The 26,353-nt window shown below is 42.3% G+C and overlaps 1 protein-coding gene across 2 annotated transcripts in view; it reads left to right on the forward strand.

Moving 5' to 3' along the window:
• Positions 1-3,402: 3,402 nt before the first annotated feature.
• The window catches only part of abr (ABR activator of RhoGEF and GTPase), a 135,082-nt gene continuing 112,131 nt past the window's right edge, over positions 3,403-26,353 (forward strand). For both annotated transcript variants that reach the window (XM_083927026.1, XM_083927027.1), the window contains exon 1: positions 3,403-4,370. In XM_083927026.1, the coding sequence (XP_083783152.1) occupies positions 3,554-4,370 (817 nt within the window). In that variant the 5' untranslated portion in view covers positions 3,403-3,553. The remainder of the gene's footprint in view (positions 4,371-26,353) is intronic.

The raw sequence follows: 26,353 nt of genomic DNA on the forward strand, positions 1-26,353 counted from the left end.
ATTAAAAAAGTTTCTGATCCCTTAAAAAGTATATTGCAGATAACATGTTATGTGTTTATAGAAGACAGATGTGTTTATAATGACACATCCTTTTCAGAGTACACAGTAAAGGCTACAATAACGGCGTAACAAGATTTTGTTCATGTGTTTCACCCTATTATTGTTTGCCTCACACTATTGGTTGCACCTTATTCACCGCAATTAATTAAAAAAAACAAACAGCCAAACTCCAGGACATCTGGAAGTGAGTGGGAGTGAAGTAGGTGGAGAGGTGTGGCAAAACATTTGGAGATATGTTCAGTCTTGGTGAACGGTTGGATGACATCAGCATGAGCAAAAACATAAAGTACGTTATGCTAGGGGTGTCATTTAATGTGTGTGTATATCAGTGTAATACCCGCACACACATTTAGCAGAATAATGTTTGCTGCATTCTTTTGTACACTACCTGTATGCTTGGATCACAACAGTGGTGAGTATGTTGTTTGACCAATGAAAGCACTTAACTAATGAGATGTTAACATGAATGAATTACTGAACAGGCCTACCAGGCACAGACTCAAGGGCCCAAGGTGTCAGGGGCCCTCAGGCCTTCACCTGCAAAATGTAACTTGAAGAGACATGTGGCAATCAGAGATGCAAAATTACTACAAAGAAACAAAACCACCACAAAAACACACAATGACAACAAAGAGACACAAAACAACCCCAACGACACACAGAATTACCACAAGGAGACTTAAAACAACCCCAAAGATACACAATTACCACAAGGAGACTCAAAACAACAACAAGGAGATACAAAATGACCACATGGATACACAAAACAACCACAAGGTGACACAAAACAACCACAAGGACACTTAAAAAAACCACAAGGAGATATAGAACAAGCACAAGGAGAAACAAAATGACCACAAGGAGACACAAAATGACCACAAGGAGACACATAATGACCACAAGGAGACACAGATCGACCACAATGAGACACAAAACAACCACAAGGAGACACAAAACGACCACAAGGAGACACAAAACAACCAGAAGGAGACCCAGAACAACCAGAAGGAGACACGGAACAACCACAAGGAGACACAAAACCACCACAATGACACTTAAGACAACCACAAGGAGACACAAAATGACCACATGAGATATAAAATGATCCCAGGGACACATAAAAGACCACAAAGAGACTTTAAAGACCACAAGGAGACTTTAAAGACCACAAGGAGGCCCAAAACGAGACATGTAACGACTACAAAGAGAATAAAAAAAGAGACAAAAGCATCACAAAGTCTGTCTTGCTCCAATGGTGGAAAGATGGTGGGGCCTTTTGCACATCTGTGCCTAGGGGCCCGTTGACACATAATTCACCCATGGATGTAAAGAATGCTGTCTGCCAACTCTTTGTGCGTAGCCCTACCATTCCCCCAGTCGTGTCATTATCTTTGGACATACAGTACTTCTGCATTCCAGGTGACTTATAGTGAACACTTGTAGATTAACCAGGAAATCCCTACATTTCCTGCTATGTCATGTCAGGGTTGTGATTAGTATTTCAGTTTCATGACTCCCGGCTGGTCGTAGCCTTTCTCATCTATTCATTACAGTAACCCAATCAGGGCTCTCAGGCGTGCAGCGAGTGCTGATCGACGATTCCTCCTGGCTACTGAAAGCTTTTAGGAAAATGATCTTTCAGTACTAGGCAGCGATCCAAACAGGCACTTGAAAATACCAGGCATCCATCTCTGCCTCCACCCTCCTCTATAGTTCTCTGCCATAGTGGTAACTTTGTCCTCTGTTGTAAAGCATTACAACTCTGTTTTACTGGAATTCTGTTGCTTGGCTGCTCACCAAGTTTGTATCCGGACGCAACTGTTCGCATCCTGTTGAGATGAAGGTGACTGGGTTTTATGTTCAGTCCTTTCTGTAATCATCATTCATGAAAATCTCTATGATCAAACGTTTTCAAGGGTAAGGTATAACAGTTCTTTCCATCGATGACTTTAAAAATGTTCATGTTCATTATATCTGTTCATCGAATCTGTCTGGAGCACCAAAAACCAAGGGGTTGGAAAAGGCTGAGCGAGGGTCACATTTCTCCCCAAAGATTATTCTGCAGTGATAAAACAGCATGAATGAAAACAAGCCGGAGAATGAGGGTGTGTTTGCTGTGAGTTATGACATGTGCTTATATCTGATATGTGCACAAATGCATGTAAAAAGCACTGTCCTGTGCTTGTGGGTTTGTGGTGCCAGTAGAGTGTTTTCTTTGGGGCCTGATAGCAAATAGCCTGATAACCACAAAGGCACTAAGAGCTTTTTCCTTTCTTTATGTCAAACTTCGCTGGAGGCGAGGATACTGGTGTCAGGTGAACAGTACATGCCTGTTTGGTTATATTAGAAGTTAAAAAATCACTACTGGTATGTACTGGAACTGCCTGTCCATGATGTTAAGACAATAAGTGAGATGAAAGAAGTGAATCACAAATGGACTTGAGTAAACCCAAAACACAGGGTTTATAAACCAGGGTTTCCTGTTGTCTTTCTGTGGCACTTAGAGCATGTGTTACAGCTTTGCCTGTTCCCTGGTCTGGATATTATGATATTCATGTCAAAAATGTCCTGATGGGACAAAAAAAAGTCACTCTGCAATGTGTCACCAGTGAACCTGCAATACCAACAATGAGTGATACAGTAGAAACTGTGTCCTTTTATGCATACAAAAGAAAGAATCCATCATTTTCATATGACATGTATGAACATGGGCCAATGATTCTTTGAAGAAAAGAAATAAAAGTGAGTTTTTAATTCGCACTATCAGTGTCGAAGAGTGATGAACTGCATCTATTCAACTGCCTCCACCTCACTTGCTTGTCGCATTCAAATGCTGTCGGTATTATTTTTTTTACTGCTGCGCATGATGGGGAGAATTCTGTGGTGCTCAACAGATATTAGACATTTTATCTGGATATATTAGCAGTCTGAACGGATGATAAAACATGTTGTGTAATTACTTTCATACACTATCATCATGCACGACCATAGACCCTCTCACTCGGTCCAAGCAACGGACCACAGAAACCTGTTGGCAAAGTAAGCTCGGTGGTTGATGAATGTTGAAGCAACAGGGACTATTTTTATTGTTATTTTTATTATTGTTATTAACCATACACGTGCTTTTAATCTGAAAGGTAGGTATGCTGAACTGATTTGATTGAATTGCCATTAAAACTATATAGACCCCACTTTTCCGAGCAGCACTTGAAGGCAGCACGTCACAATACAGGAAGTCTCGAAACTTTTCAGCGCAGTGGCAAAACTTGTTATCCGCATCACTCACACTCACTGTGCACACGTCCGCCCGCTGTGTGTGTGTGTATGTGTGTGTGTGGGAGCTGGAGGATGATCAGACAGCGGCTCAGTTAATAGCGACAGACAGTTTTTTTATTAGGAGAGGCGGGTACATAACTGTCGGTGAAGACACGGAACATTTCTCTCTGACTGTTACCAGGCTGGTGTTTGCGTAAAGCCCGATTTGAACATCGAAATGTGGGAGCAGGAGGAATTTGCGAAACACTGGAGGAATGAATTTCCCGACGGAAAAGTGCCCAAAATGGACTTGAAGTCCGTGGAGGACATCGAGTCTGAGCTGGAGGCGAGTAAAGCCAACCTGAAGAGGCTCCAGAAGGCTTTGGCGGAGGAGAAATTCAAGGTGATTTACCTGCAGACCACCGTGGCTCGACAGAAGAGAAACGACCCGGAAAGGTTTGAAGGTAAAGATGAGAACTTTAACGCTGACACGTTCGCCTTGTCTAAGACGGGGATTATTAGGAAACCGCAGCGGCGGGAGGATGAGGGGGACGGGCAGAGGGCCAGGGTGTCCGACTCTGCAGGCGTGAAACCCCACGCGGCAGGTAACACGGCGGGTTTCATGAGCTCCTTCGGGCGGGAGCGAAGCAGGTTCAGCGGCAAGACAGGTAAGCCCGTCCCCATCCCTGTCCCGCCACGGAAACCCAGCTTTCAGAGAGTGGACCCGGCCCCGACTGGAGCCTCTCAGCCGAATGATAACGAGGTGGGCAGCGACCGAGAATACGAGGATGGGGAGCTGAATCTGAATTTCATCAGGAATAACTTGTTGGCACCAAAGAGCGTCGGCAGGGACAACCAGAGGACGTCCAGCGCCCACCGGGACACCCGGCGGCTTTTCCGCCACAGCAAGGACTTTGACTCCGGCGACGACGGCAGGCTGTCCCCATCCTTCCCGCAGGTTTACCGCAGAGCCTCGCGCGGCTCCGGGTGCAGCACCCCTGACAGGAGGAGTGATGGGTACCTGAGCTCCGACCACGACGACTCCTCTTCTGCAGGTAACCATAATGTCAACACCACCACTGATTTTATAACTCGGGATAAAACAAGAAATATAAACACATCAACATGACTACTTTAACAAATCGAATAAGATGGAATAGCACAGCAGAACAAGTAGAGCTCATTCATTTATAGTGTGGCAGAGGGCCTGACAGCAGGTAACTACAAATCTCTACAGATGACAGTATCAATTCAATGAAAAATGGAATAATTGTTTATCAACAAATGCACGTGTTGCATTTGACTCTGATCACCTCAGTGTACACAGACTGTGTGATTGATTTTCCACAAAGAGAAAAAAAGAACAGTAAGGAACACAGCACATCGTGCATTACAACAATACATCATGGTCATAAAATTTGTGTCAACTAGAGACAGAATATAAGATCACAGAAGAAAAAAAATATGTTAACAATAGTTAAATAAATAGGTCAGTAGACTTTTACTGGCACTGTGAGGCTTTGTGCAATAGGCAGTGTCTATGAGCTCACATTTTTAAGGTAATTCAGTACTGGGTCCCATGTTTGATCAAACGTATCCCCTCTGTCTTCATTGTAGAATCTCAGTGTTTGACAATTCTCCTGACCATGAGTTATAACAAGGCACAGAGTCTGTTTTCCACACTTGTAATATCAGCTTTTTAGCAATCGCCATCCAAAATTGAACTGCTCTTCTTTCAAATGTATTGACAGAAGAAAGGGCACAGCTGATCAATACTTTAGCACAGCCTCATTCACTGTCCTGCAGAACCCATGTTTACAGTTGATCAGCAATCTTGTGTGATTTCTGGCTGTTGTTTCCTCCTGCTGTGACAAGCCAGCTTCTCCATTTGGAGCGGACATTGAGAAACAAAAGAGACCCTACCTAAGTTTGGCTCAGGACCAGACTTAAAGTAAACTGACTTGTCTAAGTGGTGTTGTAGATATCAGAACTGACTTAAGGGAGCTAACGCCTATAACCCCAAAGTCTGCTGCAGCATTACATTTTGCAGGCAGGGGCAAAACAGGAAAATATAAAGAACCACAGTACTGATAAAGGAGTTATTTCCACTGTAGACTCTTGCTCCAGCATCACATTAGATTTGAATCATGTAGATTAGTGGTTTACCTCAGACTGGACCCATGGTATTCTGTCTCTGTGCTTCTGGTAAAGTATGCAAACAGAGAATTGTGTAATTTATATGTTGTTGTTTGAGTGTGTCTCCTTTGCATGAAGAAGCAGTCCACATTAAGAGGTTCTGTGGGATCTGGGGTCAGACCTTTTGGGTAAAGATTCTGTCTGTGGTTCAGGTCTGTGGTGTTAGATGAGCCCCAGGGGAGCTGCAGTTTAGTTGGGAGTCTGAGCAAAGGGAACTGGTGAGACCTCAGATTATAGGCCTACTTAAATTCATACAGGTTAAAGTAATGGAAAGGAATGATCACAACACAGGATTGTCTTAAAAGTAAAAGGGAGTTATTTGTATAAAGCTCACTGACAAGCTGTTGGTTACAAGGTGGTTTGACATTTTGGGAAATCTGCTTATTCACTTTCTTGCCTAGATATAAGAAGATCGATACCACTCTTCTGTCTGCACAGTAAATATGAAGCTGGTGCCGTCTGTTTAGCTTAGCTTAGCACAAATGCTGGAGGGGTTGGAAACAGATGTCCTGACTCTGGCTTATGATAACAAAATTCGCCTCCCAACACTTCTAAAGCTATTTTCGGGGACTCCTGTACTTCTTCCTTCAGTCTTGTGATTCTGAGGTTCCCAGGCAACCAGCCAGAATCCAGGAAGTCACTGCTCCTGGCCAAGAAATAGTTTTCCCATTATAAGAATTGGACACCGGACCCCAGGATGGCAACTATTTAGTCCAATAAGAAATGCTTGCCTGGCTTGCCTGGTGCATATACGCCAGAATAATTTTCTGTCTGGGTGTGGTTGATATGCAAACCACTGATATGCACAGTAATGTTTCTCCCGCTGGACCTTACAGTGAGATGGTGTCGCAGGTTTTTAAATCGCTTTTCTTGGCTCGAGGAAAGTTCTACAAATACTTAAAGTACATGGATAAAAAAATCATTACAGAAAGAGTCATAATTCACCTGGTTTGCAGTTCGAGGTGTCCTGCTTTTGTCGCTGCAGGGTGATTTTTCATTGCAATACCATGAGTGGCCACTGGAAAAAATTGGCTGTGCAGCGACAGCCTATCCAATTCTTATAATCCATGAGTCCGGCTCATTACACCCTGTAACACAGTAGGTATCCCTTTTACACTCAAGATTTTTGTATGGATTAAACAAACAAGCAGATTTTGTTAGCTTTGGACAGAACGTGGCTGGGTGTTTTCCCTCTGTTTCCAGTATTTATGCTAAGATGTGTTATCTCTCATCTATTTCTGTCTGTCAGCTCATCTGGAACACTCAGATCAATATGGAACAAAAATCAAAGCACTCGCAAATTAATGTTAGTAGTCAAAGTCTTATAAAAGGCAGGTTGATATCCTGATAAACACAAATCACGTATACTTCACAGGCCTGGGGGAGAGGGTATCTATGAGGTAAAGTAACAATATAAAGGCTAATCCAGAAAGAAGGATTCACACACATGATGCTATGTTAGTACTTTGGGACTTCCTCAAGAAAGTGTGGCAATGTCGACGGAGATTGTCTGCATGTCATGAGTCAAGAGTCAGTGACTAACATGAACATGAGAATAGATTAAGAAAGGCAGACAAAACATTTTTTGTCAACATCTTGTGCCCCAGTCTGTTCTGCCTTTTTAATATTTAAGGATTATGGGTGTCTTAGTACTAATTGTTAGCGGATGGTTTCATTTTTTGTGGTTTTGTTGATGGCATTTCATGATTACTAAAGGGATTTGCTGGATAATATCTGGTTTGAATTACTTATTGGCTAAAGACTGGCTTTAGTATTTAAAGCAAGAATCCCAAAATCTAGGAATATTATCTGGAGCAGAGTGAGACCTTCAGCTCCAGTGCAGTCAGCAACAACAACCAAGACACAAGTCACTACAGTGCGATGAATACTGAAGCTAAAGCTTTGCCGCTATGTGAAATTGTCAAATTGATGTCAAAGGCTCTGAGTCTCTGTTTATAGATGCCAATGTTAAGCAAAAGCGGAATATCATATAAATTTCAACACCTAAAGTTGTTGAAATGTTGTGCTTTATCAAGGAGACATGAATGTGTGGGAGAGTCAGTGGACACGGCCCAATGTGAGAGCGTCTTATCCCTCTAGAGCTTGTCTCGGATCTCAAATACAAAATTGGATGAACCAAGAAAACACCTGAATCATTTTCCATTCATGACATTGTGTTCCACTGTAATGGGTTAGGGGATGTGTCTTCCCATAAACCTGTGGGTCAGTAAGGGTAAGCACTTACTGTAAGTCTCCTAATCTATTCCATCTCTGTTGTCCAGCAGGATAATGATGTTTTCTCTGACAAATGGATGATAATCAGTGGAAAGACTTCATTGTGGCTTTAAACAATGGAGGGTGTGTAGAGCTGTGGGAAGCACTAGAAACATTTTGGGGGCTTCTGCCAGCTTGGCTGTGAGGTCAAGCTTTTTAATTGAAGTAGCAGCAGTTGTCTGGCTTCTGATCACTTGTCATGATTAGATGCAGTCCTCTCATAACCCCCCCCCCCCCCCCCACACACACACACACACACACACACACACACAAACACACTAGTAGTGGGGTCTTGCTCATGCTGGTGCCTTTGTGCTTTTGCTGGGAAGGGGTCATCCATCAGGTCATGTGTGTCTGAAGCCATAGGTCTGCCCTCTCTGTATGGCATGATTCACCTCTGATTCACACCACAGTGTGGATCTAAACCTGGGGTAATCCACTGTTAATTTAAGAACCATGCTTTGTTGAATTTGATTATTTTGTTGATTTCGAAATCCAACTGAAATTAGTTTTCACTGTTTTTTGTTGTTGTTTGCATTAGCTCACCCAGTCGTTCTAGCATGCAGCAGACAACTAGGAGCTTAACTATTTAAAGCATTTCAATGGACATGTCAGTTTTTTTAATGCGTGCAAGCAAAATTAGAAAGGAATGAGGGAGTAAGTTTAATGCCTTGATTATTTTTAGCACACACACATTGATCTGCCCAGAGAAACATGGTTTTATTTCTGCACACCTGCCAGTGAGGTATGATGACTCACTGTTTAAACAGGGAACCTTTCATGCTCATTTTCAGCCTCAAACTTGGATTTTATGTCTCTTGAACTAGAACAAATTCTTAAATGTTGAAAAAACACATTTTACTCACACTGCTCATGTCTGCTGCATCTGTACTCACGCTCTTTTGTCTGTTGTCGCACTTCTCTCTTGAATCCCCCTCCCAAAAAAACCTAATTTGTTCTGATTGGTCAGTGTTTTCCAGGTCTCATCTTTGCTCTGCCTTCAACGTCTCTGTTCTGTCTGCTGCAGCCGTGGACAGACTAACAGACAGCACGTTCTGTCGTGAAAAGTCACCAGTAAAAGCTTCTTAACCAAAAACCACACAACCGGACATGTTCTAGCTGGAATGAGATTTGAAATTGGGAAATTAACATCAGCAACCAAGATTACTGGTTTCCAGGATGTTAGCATAGCTACATGTAGCCGTGTATGTAATGTAAACACTGTAGCGTGCTTGGGTCAGATGACTTATAGAAATCTGGCATGAACTGACATCACCTGGAGGTGAGGGTAGAAAAAAAAACTACCCTTACAGGGATTATTTTTTACATATGTTGACGTCATTATTTGAAGCCTTTTAAACCCTTTAAAGCTCATTGGGTCAATTAATTGAGAGCTGTTTGTTCTTAAGTCACTTTGCCCAGCTGACAGCACTGTTTCCTGTTTCTCTTACCTATAACACACTTCTCTGTCAGAGGGTAGCTCAGAAAATAGCCAAGCAAGAGAACTCCTTATTGTGTACAAAGTTAAAGTATTTAAATATGACATTTTGTATAACTGACACATGCAAGGCCTGATTGCGATTATTTAAAAAAACGTGTGGGCAACATGTTAGAATGAGTCATTACATAAAAAGTAACACTGATAAGGGTTTCTGTGGTAACAAGTATTTGGGTTCTGGACTGGTAACGTATCATTTTGGAATTAAACTCTTAAGAGTGAAGGTCCTGTCAAAACATACAATTGGGCGCGGCAGCACTACTACTCTTAACCTGACGCTCGCCAGATGACTTTCATTCCGCCTTGCTTCCGTCTTGATACTGCATAGCTCCACTCATCCGTTTGGATTCCCTCCATAGGAAAGTGATTTCAGGGACTGCAAAAAATGGTCAGGCCAATCAGGACCACCGGACGGGGTTTTATAGATGTGACCTAGCGGAGAAACGACTGTGGCGGCTCGCATCGAGGAAGCAGGAGTCAACATCGATGCTGCTATTTCATCTGTGTTGTCCAATCTAGTGAATATTTCTTCTTTAAAAGAACACCAGAGAACGACTCTGAAGGCTTTTGTCGGTGGAAATGGTGTCGGCTGTTCTGTTTGGCTTTTCCCTGCGTCCCTCTCACCAGCGTCACAGGTTGGATTCAGTGTGAGTGGTTGAAGTGGCACGCCAATAAAGATGACAGACAAGTGGTTTATCCAATCATATGCAAGGATTTTTGATAAGGCCCAGCCTCCTGAAATCACTTTCTAATGGAGAGATCCCAGATGGATGAGTGAAGCAAGAAGGAACGTAATTCATCTGGCGAGAGTCAGGTTACCCTACTCCTACACCCTAAGTGTAAATGCACAGATTGTTGCTGTGTTTCTTAGTGATAAATTGATCAAATCCAACATGAAAATGTCCATGCTGAAGAGAAAAAAGGGTTGCATTGAGGATTTTCCAGTTCCTTCAAAAGCCGACCACCACATATTATTCACAAGATTTATTTTATTGGATTAGGAAATTATTTTCCCAACATTTTGACAGTTTTTTACAGTGGTGCTTTTTGGCACCAGGTAGGCTTGGCAGCACATGCTGTGTCACCTTGCTAAAAGGTTCAATTTTCATGTCTTTGTGTAAAAAACTGGGAAACAAACCTGTTCTTGTGACTCTCCCAGAGGGTTCTCCCTGAATAATGACACACATATTTCTCCTCAGATAAGCAGGGCTTGTCCAGGCCCGTCCTAGATAGCATGTGCATCATGGGAACTATGGGCCAGTCATATGTTTCCATTTGAACACTCTGTGGTGTGAACAGCAGCTCAGATGACTTTTTGTCAGTGCTTTTCTCATAAACCAGTGAATTAAGGTTTTCAGGCTTCAAGGCCTTATTGTGTATTCTGTGTACACACCTTTGGTTTGTATGTATTATTACCGGACAGTTTGACAGCTCAAGTTACTACAGTGTCTTACTGTGAAGTGAAAGCTTTACACTGACGGACAGATGGTTGTACCCCCTGTGGCATGTCAGACAAGGCATGACATCACATGTTGAGTTTTAGCACTCTAGTTTTTGTATTTGTAAAAGAGTTGTTCATGTTTGCTAATATTTTTGGACTGTCTTAAAACAGAGGAATAACGTGTAATTTTGAAAATGGACGTAGTTCCCCTTTAAACTTATACATAACTTCAAATGGCGTAAAGCTAGAAAAGGTACATATTAGATTGACCAGTTTGGTATTGTTTAGAGCTAACAAACAGTTGCTTTATTTTTTGGAAAAATTGACAGAAAACGAATAAGCAACTATCTTGATATTCGGTTGTCACTTTTCAAGAAAAATGGCAATTATTCACGCTTTAGTAATGCTAAATTGAATATGTTTAGGTCTTTGATGTCAGTTTTTAAAAACAAGCAATTTTAAGATGTCACCTGGGGCTCTCTGACATTTCATAGACTTGATAATTAATCGAATAATCATAAGATTAATTTATGTTGAAAATAAGAATTTGTTGGAGCCCTTGTATTGTGTTTCCCTTGTAACAATCTCTGAACCAATAGTCTATCTGTCTGACGACAATTGAGCCTCTGGGGGCAACGGCTAATATTTTGGACTTTCTGGTGTAGCCAGCGGATAACTGGGCCAAGACTCCCTCTACTGAGTGGCAGTCGTTCTTTACCGTCCAATAAGCAACTTCAGACACAAGAATGGAGTTAAAGTTGAGAAATGAGATGCAGATAAATAATAATGAAAAGCTAAATCATCGTCAGATGATAGCTGATGGGTTCGGCCTTGTTTGCTCTCAACATGGACTGTCTACCTGCATGCAACCCAAGCCTGCTCAGACATGATTGGTAAAAAGTGCGCAGACCAGAACACTTCTGATCCCCCGCTACCCACTACTACTTTGAAAGTCTTGTCGTGGGAACTTTGCATCAGCTGTTATCTCACGAACAGTGCTGTTTGTTGTGTATATGCAATGCGTACCAGTGGCGATTGCTCTAAGACTGCAAGGGAAGCTCAGCTTCTCCTAAAATGTCACCAAAAAAAAAAGTGGTGAAATATATACTGCTGTGTGTACATTTCATTGATTATATACGCACTAGAAAGCCTTCGTCTTTTGTTCAGAATGAGCTCTTTATCACAGGTAATCGGAGCAACTTCCTCTCATTCATCCCCACAGCTCCACAGCTCTTTACACAGTCGGACGCTCTACTTCTACTGACTTCAATGGGGAAGAGTAGAGCGGGTTGTTACACTGCAGCCAAACTAGACGCTCATTGGATAAATGCTGGGCTTTGTCCCGCCCATCGGACGCTCAGCTTCTCTGGGGGTCTATGGGGCAGTGGGCTGGCCAGGACGCTCGGCTTCTGCATGATGATTGGATGAGCTGTCTGAGGAGGAATCCTTTTTTTTATTGACGGCTAAATGAGAGAATCAGCGATCTTGAAGAGTTAACATCCAGCGGAGCATTTTCCAAGTTTTTCATTCCGTTGTTCTGAAACTGATCCGGAGACTTTACCGATCCCCGGCGACCTTGTCTTTGTTTAAAAACGACTATTGTTGTGTTTGGAGACTCTGTTCTGTCACTCTGCGGTTTCTTTCACCAACGAGCAGCGGCAGCTTCATCTATCGCCCATCTGAAACAGAGCAGAGGAGATCGATCGACAGGCAGAACACGTCACTTAGCTAGCCTGCTGTCTTTGGTGGTTGTAAATAAAACTTTTGGTCCTTATTCAACACCAACATATTGCAAACATCTGTTTCTACGTGCTTCCTCTTGCTGATTCTGACAGAGAATCATTCATAAATACCAAAAAATATTTAGCGACTGTGAGCTTGGCAGTAGAATCCTTAGGTTGAATCAAGGACTCACCCCTAGTTTTATAGTGCATCCAAATAGTGATTTTAAATGGTAAATGGACTTGTACATCTACAGCGCCTTCTTCACACACCCATGCGCAGCACCGGAGCTATTCGAACCGCCAAACTCTTGTATGGAGGACGACCCGCTCGACCTCTGAAAACTGTATATGATATATAGTGGCCATTACTGTTAAATGTCTACCCCACAACCTCCTGTGGAGCAGTAATGGAAACAATGGGACACACTTTCACATCCTTCAAATCTAATATCTCTTCAAAGCGAAGGCAGTCAAAGAATCCATGGCTTTAAATCCTCAATACTAAAGTACTATTTATGGCCTGGCTTGTCCCTGTGTTACCTTGGTGATGAATGTGTCGCCTTGGTTGTGCAGGCAGGCAGACAGGATGTCTCTGTGATAGAGGCGGAGGTGTGGGTTTCTGCAGCATCCTCGCTTGTTTTCTAAGATGGATGCAGGAGTTGACCTTAGCTCTATCTCTGAGGTGTGAAATGTAAGGCTAGGACCTGCAGTGTGAATAAGAAAAAATTGAACATTGCCTGGTGCTCTAAGCTGTATACATCTAGCACAGTACGTACAAAGGCACATACAAAAATCAAGGTCGTGGTCTGTTCCTCAGAGTTTATTACATGTCACTTATACAACTATGTCCTCTGTTTACTCTATTCTATTTGTGATTGCAATCTACAGTAATCAACGTAATCTGGTGACTTTAGCAGAAGTGCGGTTACTTATTTTCCCCATCATAGCAGGATTTCCCTCAGTGTAATCTGACGGTTCAAATAACACTCATACTGTCACCCCACATAAGATCCTGTGTTGCTGACGTCAGCTGCCACAATCATTAACTGCTGAAACTGTGTTGGGTAATGAAAGCAGTTGAGGTGCCAGAGCACATTCATAATGGTGATTATATCATATGGATTCTTTAGTTACTGACAGATTGAAAGGTGATATATAGTGAGCACTGGGTTTCATTGTTTAACTGGAAGTGTCATGATTGTGGTGGCATCTAATGAGTCTGCTCCTGACAAGGATTTGAACTCTGTAAAAGTAGAGCTTTTTTTTTTAATAATACCTGTTTTCTCACCAGGTCACCACTTAAGACACCCTGCCCTTTGGACAATGTTTTGCATCTGGATTGCCCTCACTCAATCTCTCTTGCCTTGAGTCAACCCATTTTCTAAACATAAACTAGACAAACAAAACTGAATCGGCTATCTCTATATCTGCGTTTCCTTAAGATTATGGCTTGGCGCTAGGATTTCTCAGTGGGGGAATACAGAAGTACAGGAAATGCAAACTCATTCTTGATGTGAAATTCTCTCAGTTCAAATCCAGTTGAGGTGAGCAGCTGCAAGATACACAGGGGAGGCAGAGAGTGTTGGTTTTCCTGTCAGTTAACTGATTCATACTGCTCTGCTACAGAACCGCTAAACGAACAAACCACTGGTGTGTCCTGCGTGAAAGTGACAGCAATATAGTGATCTCACTGTTGTGGATTTGTAAATGAAAAGAAATAAAGGAAAAGCAACTTTGCTACCAGGCTAACAGGGAAAGAGTATGTTAGTTTGAGCTAAAACACCCTGACTCTTCCAACTGAGAGTTGACAAAGAAAGTCACTTTATGGTGTTCTCCATGAAAGGTTCTCAGTCCATAAAGGCAGAAGTATGAAAAGTGCAGTAACTGAAGTGGGTTCAGTTCACGCTAATTTATGCTTTTCTTTTTGTCATTTATTAAGAACATAAAATAGATGCAGCTTGTATGCAGACATACACAAATAACTTTTTAAATGATGACATTTCAACTTAAACTTCCTCTCAGATTGAAACCAGAGAAAAACACTAGCCCCCCTCTGATTGGCTGACTGGTACGGCTGCCATGGAGACCCCAGTGCGGTGTGTGTCTGTCTGTCTGTCTGTCTGTCTGTCTGTCTGTCTGTCTGTCTGTCTGTCTGTCTGTCTGTCTGTCTGTCTGTCTGTCTGTCTGTCTGTGTCTGTGTGCAGTGCTAATGGGCCCACAGTGGCCTGCATTCTTGTCTGACACACTGTCAGTGGGTGTGCATGGCCAATGTATGCATCACTCATGTAGCATCAAGCTTCTGTTTTTAAAGTATGAGTCTAAAACCTCATTATGCTCATTCATCAGGGATGAGCACCGTGTAATGAAATGGGCACGTGTGATCAGTAATAGTCCGATATGAGTTTTTCAATGATGCAGATATTTAGAGTGCGGGGGGTGGCTGATATATAGTGTCGATATTATGTTGCATATGATAAAAAACAAAAATATAATCGTTACAAATGAGACACAAAATTACTGAACTCAACATTCAACACTGTTATAATCCCGGCTTAGCTGTACTATAGACCGTAACTTGCGGCAAGGCAAAGGAAAATTGTTGTTCAATTACCACTATAACGCAGAGAAAGGAGGGCGTATGTGTTATTGAGAAACATTTTGCACGTGGCTAGTTTCCTGACTTGCACAATTAAAGTTGTCTCATGTTAAAGTCCTGTTTTCTATTAGTAGTTGCATTTTAGGTGGATCACTTGATGCTGGAGGAAGTTGATTGTTGGCTGACCAGTGAGAGGCCAGTGGTCGACATCTGCTGACTCGGAACAGTTGTTCCTTGTTCAGTTGTTTCATATGGTTTCGTGGATATATGGAGATTGATGTTGACATTTAATAGACACAAGTTCCTAATGCTTAGTGAGCTTACCCACTGTGCAATGTGACATCGGAGAGACATATTTTCTATGTCATTTTTGGACGTCCAATTTCCGTCCACTGAAGGGGTTGTTTTGTAACGCCAATTGATGTCTATACCAAACTTCCAATGTAGACGTCTGTGGGACCTCCGTGTAAGGACTCTTTACAGTCCAAATGTGATAGTTTGTGGATGTCTTTTCAACATTAAATTAAGACTACTTCTATAATTATAAGATGGCTCTAGCTCACCATCCAGCGCCACCTCAAACATACTGCATTCAGATCAGGAAAGGTATGTGAAGTGTCTTGCCCAAGGACACAACGGTCATAACACAAGGGGGGGGGGGGGGGGGGGGGGTTGAACTACTGACCCTTGGAACATTGTCTAACTCGCTCTACCACCTGAGCCACAGCTCAGCAAAAACAACTATAGCTGATAGTTTGTGTCCTGCTAGCAGAGGCGCTAACATTAGCTTGTTGCTCCTGACCTGGATTCTCTGGCTTGGTAGTATTTAACTGTCAGAGACATGGGATTATTTTCCACAAATTGCATATCCAAATTAAAAAAAACAACAATAAATAAAAACAATACATATATACATAAATACATAACTGGATTATTCAAAATAAACCAGTCCATCAACAGCTCCACCAACCTGGAAGAAAAGGCAAACAGCCAGCAAGGGAAGCAAACATTCCCCGCCCTGGCTCTCTTTTTGCCCTGACGTTATTCTTTCTCAGCACTATAACACGTAATTTCTTGCCAGCTCTGTCACTCCTCCCATTCTGTTCTCAAGAAAGCTATTTTTGTTTTCAGCTACACATCAGGGAATTAATGAAGCAGTGGCCTTCACTGAGGTGTAACGGTTTCTATAACACCTGTACTTGGCACATGAAGGCATTCTCAGATCTCTGTCTCAGTGTGTGCCGGTTCATGTCTTGAGGACTTCCTTTGTTGCGCTCATCTCTTTCACTTCCTCTTATTACTAGGAGGGAATAGAAACGAATGGACAAATAAACAGGTGAATCGAAAGTTTTACATTAATTGCATAATTAAAAAAACACTTGGTGGTCTCGTTACACTGCAACATACTGTACTAATACTATAATAGTTTATTCTGTACTAAGACAGACAGAGTGGGAAAGCTTGCCCACCGGTTATCCGACTAAGTCAATGTCTGCCTCAGAGAAAGGAAAGAGTTTCTGGTCACAGGAGCGCCCAATGGGGGTATTGAGTGTCAGTGTGTGTGTGGTTGTGTGTGTGGTTGTGTCTGTAGTTGTGTCTGTAGTTGTGTGTGTGTGTGTGTGTGTGTGTGTGTGTGTGTGTGTGTGTGTGTGTGTGTGTGTGTGTGTGTGTGTGTGTGTGTGTGTGTGTGTGTGTGTGTGTGTGTGTGTGTGTGTGTGTGTGTGTGTGTGTGTGTGTGTGTGTGTGTGTGTGTGTGTGTGTGTGTGTGTGTGTGTGTGTGTGTGTGTGTGTGTGTGTGTGTGTGTGTGTGTGTGTGTGTGTGTGTGTGTGTGTGTGTGTGTGTGTGTGTGTGTGTGTGTGTGTGTGTGTGATCCTATGTTGAAACACTAGCTACCCTGGGTCTTCAGGTCTAGATTTAAAAGTATAGGCATGGCATCAGTCCAGTAGAATGTTGTGTCTTCCGTCTATTGCGTTTAAGCTGTTTGCAACGTGTTGAGGAACTCCCCATTAGACCAAACATTGTTGGTTTGTTCCTTTCTAGCCCCACAGTCTTGGAAGTAAATGGAGAACAATACAACACGGTGCTGCTGTTTGCTCTCAGGGTTAGATTTAAGTCCCCCTAATCCTGCATCGTTTCCAAACAGTGCCTTCATTTTCTTGAGTGCATTATATTTGTATGTGGCTTCTGCTCTGTATATAAAGGTTTTCATGGATCATCATTGGTTCTGATGGCTTCTGATTTTAAAGATGGACACCTCGTGGTGTCACAGCCTCCACACACCAACAGCAGTCACCTGTTGGTTTGTTCTGCCACTCGGTTGTGGTGAGGTGGGTGGCATGGTGTGAAAAAGTGACGCAAATACATTCACTCTGTAGGGGCCTGAAACCCGAGCATGAAATATTCTGCAGTAGCTTTCTGACGTTAATGCTAAAATCCATGATGTCAAGGTTTATTTTAGCATAGGAGAAGGTCGCTTGTTTTCAGCTTCAGCTTGTTTTATCTTCCAGCAGAACTGTACAAATGTGTTACGGATGACTGAGGTGCGTGAGTTTATTAACAAGCTGAAAACAAGGTGAGGTGGATGAAGAGAGAGATATGCTACTTATTACTCCACAACAGAGCTTTCACTCTCAGTTTTGTGTCCCTCTCATGTGTCAGTGAGTGTGTGCGCTGTATTCTGTCCCGATGACACAGTTAACCTGACTCTGGAGGTGTGCCACCTGCCCAGCCAATCCCTCTGCAGCTCCTGTATTTAGCTTTCACGCAAATGAAGCTTGGATGTCGCGAATTTAAACCCTGAGCCTTTGAGGGTACCTTGAATAACTACTTTGAAGTTGATAAAAACTGTTGATGATCCTCAGAATGTGCTGCTGTGTTTTGGTTTTCATGCTTTGTTATTGTCACATGACATGCTGTCAGACTAACTGTTACACCAAAAGGTAAACAGGTGAATGGCCCTGCATGTTCAAACACTTGTGTGACATAGCTAGTGAGAGCACACCTTTACTGGAGGGGATATACTGGGATGTTGGGGAGAAGGACACAGCACCCTCATGTGGACATCTGTGACAATGGCAGTTTGGCTGAAGCGTGTTTGTTTTTATTCTGTAGTGTTTAAGGGTTGGTTTCAAATTTTCAATTAATTCAATTCAATTTTATTTATAGTGCCAAATCATAACAAAATTTATCTCAGGACACTTTACAGAGTAGGTAAAGACCACACTCTATGACTTATTTATGATTTACATAGACTCAACAGTTCCCCCGTAGAGTATGGTGGCGTTGAAAACCTTCCCTATAACAGGCAGGAACGTCAGGCAGACCCAGCTCTGTGGAGGACGGACATCTGTCTGCACCGGTTGGGGAGGAAGAAAAGGAGAGAGAAAGAGAGAAAAGACGGACAGATGAACAGAGAGAGACAAAGACAGACACAAAGACAGAGACAGACACACTTCCAGTAACTATAATAATACCTATAGTAATGTGAATATGACTTATATGTTATGGCAGTTCATACAGCAGAATAGTAGAAACAAGCACAGCTAAGGTTATAGATTATAATAGTAGCAGGAAAGTGCTCACACTGATATAATATTGTCATAATATTACATTATGTATAATATTTCCTTTACATTTGTTGTGTCTACACGTGCAACAGCAGTTTAATGTTGCGTTCCATTTGCCTCAGAAGTCAGAGGTTAGAACTGGAAATCCCCAACTGCGCTCTAGCAACAAGTCAGAAAAGCATTATATTTAATGGGGTGATGTTAGTCATTGTTAGCGATACCAGTTAATAACAATGCATTATGTTCTGTGTGTATGACTGATTTAATAATTATAATAAGCAGCTTTAACTAGTGATGTCAAAATTAAGCTTTGTGAACCAATTTCTTTATTTTCCACTAGATGGAGCTCTCTGTCCAACAAAGGGTTGAAAGCAAACTCAATTACCATCCATTGAGCCCTATCTTTGAACTAAGAGCTCCATCTAGTGGGCTCAACAAATACAGCTAATTGTTCATGAAGCTTCATTTGGACATCACTAGCTTTAACTACTATTGATGCTCGGAGCAGCCATTTTGGATTGTGAGGTCTGGGTTGGCGTAGATCATCCAACTTTCAGAGTAACATATATGACTTTAGTAGGCGTTCCATTGGCAATTCCAACTAGGAACTAGGTAATTCTTTCTTCCGAGTTCAACTTGAACGCACCATCAATGCTCACTATTAAGCTGTAGGTCACTCACTTTTTGGCAGCCCTCACAGCCCAACACACAATCAGTAAAAGTATGCATCAAGTTGCGTTTAGCAGCACAAAGCGCGAGTAAGAAAACTCTCTCGGGCTGCCATCCCTTAGCCGTTTAGTTAAGTCAACTAAAATTTCTCATGCCCATTAGTCATTTTTAATGCTTTTTTTTTTTAATGCTGAATTACTTTTTTCCAAGACATTCTGAGCACATTTCTGATAGGCTCAAGATTCGTCGACTAAGAGTTTCTCACTTGTTAGCCATCCATACATTTCTGTGCATTACACACAGTGAATATCTTGACTTGAGCCCCTGGACTTGTGTTGACAGAAACTAAACACTAGAGTGCAGCAGTTCTTTATCCAGACATCAGAACCTTTGCTGTACTCTCTGTCCACCTAATTAATCGGCTGTGTGATTGTGTGTGTGTGTTTGTCTCTGTAAGCTTACGGTGGCTTTGGAGTTTATTGACAGATGATGAAATCAGTAAGAACAAATTTGTGGGGTGGACGTGCACATGATGACACAAACAAACATGTGCAGCTGTGAACAGACGGAAAGAAAGATTACAGATTAGATTAAAGACAGACAATTACTGATGCTTCTAGTCTTATCCTCCGAATTGGCTTCAAAATGCACAAGCTCCCTGTGCAAGTTCGCTGTCAAAGGGTATATAATATGAAATATGAAATCTGTTTGTGCAACAAACAATAATGATGAACAAACAGCATAAATAACACATGCAACATTTTACAGTGTGTTTGTATGTGTGCACATTTGAGTGTGTGTGTGTCTCCTTATCTGGTGTCTGTCCAATCACAGCATGATTCAGATGATTTCCACATTGACCTCAATAGATCAAAGTGAATTCAGCTGGCACGGGATGAATTCTCTCGCGCTCTCACTCACTCACTCGCTCGCTCGCTCGATCTCTTTGTCCCTTCTTCAGTCTTTCTCCTTGACACAAACGGGCATGGGAATGCATTTAAGCAAGCTCCGTTTTATCGTAAATCAGAGGCTGGTTTAATGTAGAAACAACAAGAACACACACACACACACACACACACACACACACACACACACACACACACACACACACACACACACACACACATGCGCAGATATGTCACGGTGGTTGGTCAGACAGGGCTGTTCCACATAATTGGACGGTGAAGGAGTTAGGGGGGATTCAGGGCAAATGAGGTGAGAGGGGATCTTGGCTGCCAGAGCACATACTGTGACACACACACACACACACACACACACACACACACACACACACACACACACAGGAGTAGAAGAAGTAGGAGTTGGAGAATGAGAGGAACTTAGAATTGATGGGAAAAAAAATAATTTTGATAAACAGACAGTTGAGATAAAATAAAAAAAAAAAAACATGGGACTTATCACACCATTTCACTTCAAAATAAAATAGCAGCTATCAGACAATATAAAACAATAAACCATCTTCCCAGATGATTTCAGGCATACCCATTTAACAATCAGACGTTCATCTCTAGTGCACTTCAGGCTTTTTAATAATGCATAGTCATTACTCGTCCCTGCTGCCATCTCCCCACAACCCCCATAACAAAGGGACCAGTCTACAAAACATATAGCTAGAGAATCGTCATCTTCTCCAAGGAGTGCGTCCACACTTTAGAGAGTTCTTCACTAAGGGCAGAGTGTACGTGAACATACAAATACTACATATTTGATACATTGTTAGAAAGGACGTTTTAGGCCGCTATTAGTTGCATACAGCCATGTTTTCATTTTAGTTTCTTTCTTAAAAGATCATAAAATATTGTCAATATTGAATTATTTTGCTAATGCTAGCAGGGCTCTATGGCAGCGGTTGTCGGTCAATCACTTTGTGTGCCCATCCAACTGTTGGATGGATCACGTTGACATTTTATACAGACGTTATCAGATCAAAATTCTAATTTGTTTAATGCTTTGGTTTATGATGAAATAGCTGCAAAACTAATGGCCTTCCCATCATCTTGTTAGCATTGTCACTGTGAACATGATATCATGCTGACGGATTTAGTTCAAATCACCATATGTTAAAAAAATACTCTCACAGAGCCACATATGTAAATGTGGATTTATCATGTTGTTTATTTTCTAAAGGTGTTTTTTTTGGTGTTTTGGTGTTATTTCCACCAGAACAATTCGTATTTGAAGTAATTGGAAAGAAAAATACGATACCTTCAATTAATTCACTTTGCATTCATGGTTGTGGATATTAATGTGTCTTCCTAGTGATAACTGAACCATCCTCTCTCTTTGCCAAGACAAATGTAATTTGGCCTAAATTATTTGTAGTTCTGTGAATTCTCTTTCACTCCAGCGCTTCATTAGGCTTTTTCAAAACCACTCATATGGAAACACTTCTTGTACGTGCTGCCCCGCTCTCTGTCACTCTCATGTACATACACTCACAAACCAGTACCACAGGAAAACATTTTGAAGTGTGTGGGTGGGGGGTCGTGCGGGAGCAGGCTGTAAAAAAAGAAAAAAGGGGGCAGATCGGGCTTTTAACGTTTCCAGTTCACTCATCTACCAGTTAGTGTTGCAGTGCCGAGCCCTCTGTGGATGCTGCCCCTGAGAGTGTGGTGGTGAAAATTAGTACTATCAATAGACTGTCAACCATGCCTCTGATCACCACCCCGAGGCGTGGGGCTATAGGTCGAAAGGTTGGAGAACAGTAAGAGGGGTAGATGTGGGTGGGGATGGTGGAGTGAGGTTGGGCAGGGGTATCTGGGTAGAACAGAGAGGATGGAGGGTCGGGAGAGAGGTGGGTGGCACACACACACACACACACACACACACACACACACACACACACACACACACACACACACACACACACACACACACACACACACACACTGGCCTTGCGATGACCACCATCTCCCTTCAAATCATATGACAGGAAATCTTTACCTGTTGAAATTTCAAGTTAAGAGCCTGCAACAATTTTGCATGAATACATGTCTATTTCTATCTCTTATTGATTGATATAACACAGTGATGGATCAACCTGCAACTCGGTCATGAAAGCTTTGGCATTGGCTTTTGTCTGGTCATCATACAGTATTGAAACAACATGAAGCCAGTATGATTATAATGGTGGTGTTGGTGGTCTGTTGGGATTAAAAAATAGCTGTAATTCCCCATGTCAGGCTTTGTTGTGATCAAATTGATCAATATAACATGCATTTTGTTCCAGTAAATCATTTCCATCCATGTCTGATTAACATTATTTTACATATTGTGTCTACGCTGTTTTATTCGTCTTTGTGAGCTCTAAATCCATGTTGTTTTATCCACTTTTAGTTTTGACGCCCTCTGTTAGAAGCTGTTTTTTTAGATGCATCAAATGAGGCTTATTAGGGTGGCTTATCGAACAGTCTTTCAGTAGAAACAGTGGAGTGAATAATCAAATTTCCTATGGGAGTATATGAGAGAAGCCCTCGAACTCACATGCGATTTTGTGAAGCCTAAATATGCCTTTGAGCGTCATTCAGTACAGTGGGTAGCTCACAGTGGGATTACATGTATGATCAAAGGGAAGTATGGATTTTAGCCTCTTTTTTGAGTTGTGGTCCATATTGAGTGATCATGTATTGTCTGTTGGATTTCTGTTTGTGTTACACACACATTAGTTACACACACATTTGCATGATTCTTTGAAAGTGTCCACAAGAGGAGACTGTATGACTTGCATTCAGACCGCTGAGCCGACACAATGCACCACCTTTCCTGTGAAAACCAATTTTGTTATGGAGACATTTGAAATTATAATAGCCTGAAGTCTAGATCTTATCCATCCGTTCAACACACACACACACACACACACACACACACACACACACACACACACACACACACACACACACACACACACACATAAACACACACACATAAACACACACACACTGTAGAGTGAATGTTGACCTTTATAGTGAATGAACCGTGCTGATGTGTTAAGCTTTGTTGTTTTGCTGCTACCAGACAGCTGTGCATGCTCGCTGTAGGTGTTGTTTTGTTCTGTGTGCGTGTGTATTTATGTGCGTGTGTGTGTGTGTCGTAGGGACAGTTAGTGATGGCCCTTTTTATTGCACAGCTTGACTGCCTATTAATATTTGATATATGTTTGTGACGCTCCAGGAAGAATAACATGTAGTGTAGTGCGTTTCCATACATGCTGTGTGTGTGCGTATGTGCATGTGTGTGTGCATGACACGTGTGTGTTTTCTTTGTTTGACTCTGCCCCTTCAGTGATGAGACATTTAGGAGGGGGAGGTAGGCAGCTCAAAACTCTGGAAGACAGGTGTGTGTGTGTGTGTGTGTGTGTGTGTGTGTGTGTGTGTGTGTGTGTGTGTGTGTGTGTGTGTGTGTGTGTGTGTGTGTGTGTGTGTGTGTGTGTGTGTGTGTGTGTGTGTGTGTGTGTGTGTGTGTGTGTGTGTGTGTGTGTGTGTGTGTGTGTGTGTGTGTGTGTGTGTGTGTGTGTGTGTGTGTGTGTGTGTGTGTGTGTGTGTGTGTGTGTGTGTGTGTGTGTGTGTGTGTGTGTGTGTCCTATTGTCCCAGATTTAAGACAAAGGATGTGTAAGGCTGTACAGTAGGTGAATCTATTTTTGATGAAGTGCCACTCACCAACCCTGTGTTCTTCGCCTACTTGTCTTTTGTACATGAACCTCTGTGTGTGTGTGTGTGTGTGTGCTCTTGAAATCTTGAGTTTGTGCATGCTTTTGTCATGCCAGTGTGATTTCACTCTTTCATAATGACACATTTATATTCATTAATAACCCGACACACATTAAAACACACACTCAGGCCATTAAATGCCTTGACACACAAACACACATACATGACCTCTGGCTAGACGAGCTCTGGGGGTGCCCCCCCCGATGTATATAGGTGCGTTTCATCCAGCTGGCATATAAGAGCTGTGGAGCCAGACAAAGAGCGGTGCTCGGGGCCCGGTGCTCTGAGGGAGGGGGGACGGCTCCTGTCAGCCTTTGTGTCCTAATTGAAGTTTTTCTGCCTCTCAACCCTCTCGTCTTTCCTCCCCCATGCTGGTTAGAGGAGGATGAAGGGGGGAGGAGTGGACCTGACAGGGGTTTGAGGGGAAGGTTTCATATCAAGCTTTGTTGCCGCTGGCATGATGCTCGTCTCTAATTTCTCTCCTCTGTAGCAAATGCGTTCATAAACACAGAGTTTGTTGCCCCTGATAAAAGACGGTTCAGTGTGGTGATGCTGTCAGCTCTGTCTCTGCAAACAGGACGCAACAGGAGAGCTAATGTGCACATTCAAAGCTGACAGAGAGATCATTTGAAAATCAATAAAGCAGACTATGAAATCACATTTGTAGGTTTTCCATTTTACCAGTACATTTCTTTATTGTAGCTGTCCCACCACCTTCCCACAGTTGCTACACACACACACACACACACACACACACACACACACACACACACACACACACACACACACACACACACACACACACACACACACACACTCATGTTTGGGTGTCTCTTTCATGTGCGTTGGTGTAGATGGGGGGGTAGTTCCGTTCCAAGTGGCCACGGGAGCAGAAGAACATCAGAGTAGCTTAAAACATGAAATCTGAACCATTCCCTTTCTAACTGAATGAATTCTTCATTACCAGGGTTTTTCCCAGGAAAAGTCGTTCGGCCCTGTGGCAGGTGTTCATGGACAGAATCGTGAAATTTAGAATAATAAAAAAAAAGGTCCCATTGGCCCTCCATTAAGTCAGTGCTAAAAACTGACTGGAGATTTGACTATATGACTGTCTAAGTTTCCGACTGAGTTGCCCCACTGTAGTTTCAAAAATGTCTTGAAATTACATTTAAAAAACAATTCATGATGTTTAGGTCAGCTTAGGCCTGGTGGCCAGCAGGCTTGCAATACGCTCGGGGAAAACCAGGCATTTCCTTCCAACGAATCAGAATCCCTAAACAACCACACACAAATGCATTAACCCATCGTCAGGCAAAGGTAACCAAATCTCTCCGTACACTAGATTCTTCTGACCTGTGTACATATAGTGTGTGCTTTTGAAATCTAAATAAATACGGCGTGCGATTGCATTCTCGTGTTGCTTTACAGATTTCTTGCGTTAAGAAAGAACTGGTCCAAAAAAAAGCTTTTAAGAACGCTGCCCCTTCCACCTGGAAATGAAAGAAATTATCTGCAAAATGGTGCTAACAATCACTGCATTTTCTTTTCATGTAATGCTTTTTCTTAATTCGGATAGTTTTGAAGCATGCGGTAGTCGCTTTACCAGTTTAGTTTGTCATTTTGTATTTATGTTACAACAGTTTTATGCTTCCTTCTTGGTCAGTTAATGATTTTAATCTCACTTTTATTTGATTAAATCAAAAAAAATGCAAGAGAAGAAAGACTGTTTCCTGATGGAGAATTTAATCCCAAGAGAGGATTTTTAAAGGTACTTTGCAAGAGGTTATGGCAAAGCAAATGAGTCTACACACCGCAAGTAGGAAACAATGAGCGGTCCACCTAAATCACAGAAAGAGACCGTGACAGTAACTTTGGATTTGGTATCACACATTTGACACAAACCTCATTGGTACACAGTCAACATGCATCGCTTTTGAGTTCCTGCCTCTGCCCAAAGAAAAAGAGAGAGAGAGAGATGTCAGGAGAGAGAGAGGCTGATGAGCCATTCGCGCAGAATCAAGAGAGAAAGAGAGAGAGGAGGGGTGGATGGGAGTGAGCGAGCAAGCCAAAGAGAGAGAGGGAGTGCTTCACCCTTCCCCTAGCAACGGTCCGCGGTGGTCGTCTCCAGCCTGTTGTTTTCTCTCTCTCTCTGTTACACACACACACACCACTCACCCATACACTCCTTCTTCGACTCTGTCGCTTAGACCCCGGGGTGTCTTTTGACATTTTTTTCCCCCAATGATTCTTTATGCGTCTTCCTGCGAGATGAAAGCTCTTTTTCAAGGATAAGAAAAAGAAACGAGGTGACCTGAAAAGCAGCAACAGAAAAGGACGGAAGAAAT

Source organism: Echiichthys vipera, assembly GCF_963691815.1.
Source record: "Echiichthys vipera genome assembly, chromosome: 14".
Classification (NCBI taxonomy): domain Eukaryota; kingdom Metazoa; phylum Chordata; class Actinopteri; order Perciformes; family Trachinidae; genus Echiichthys; species Echiichthys vipera.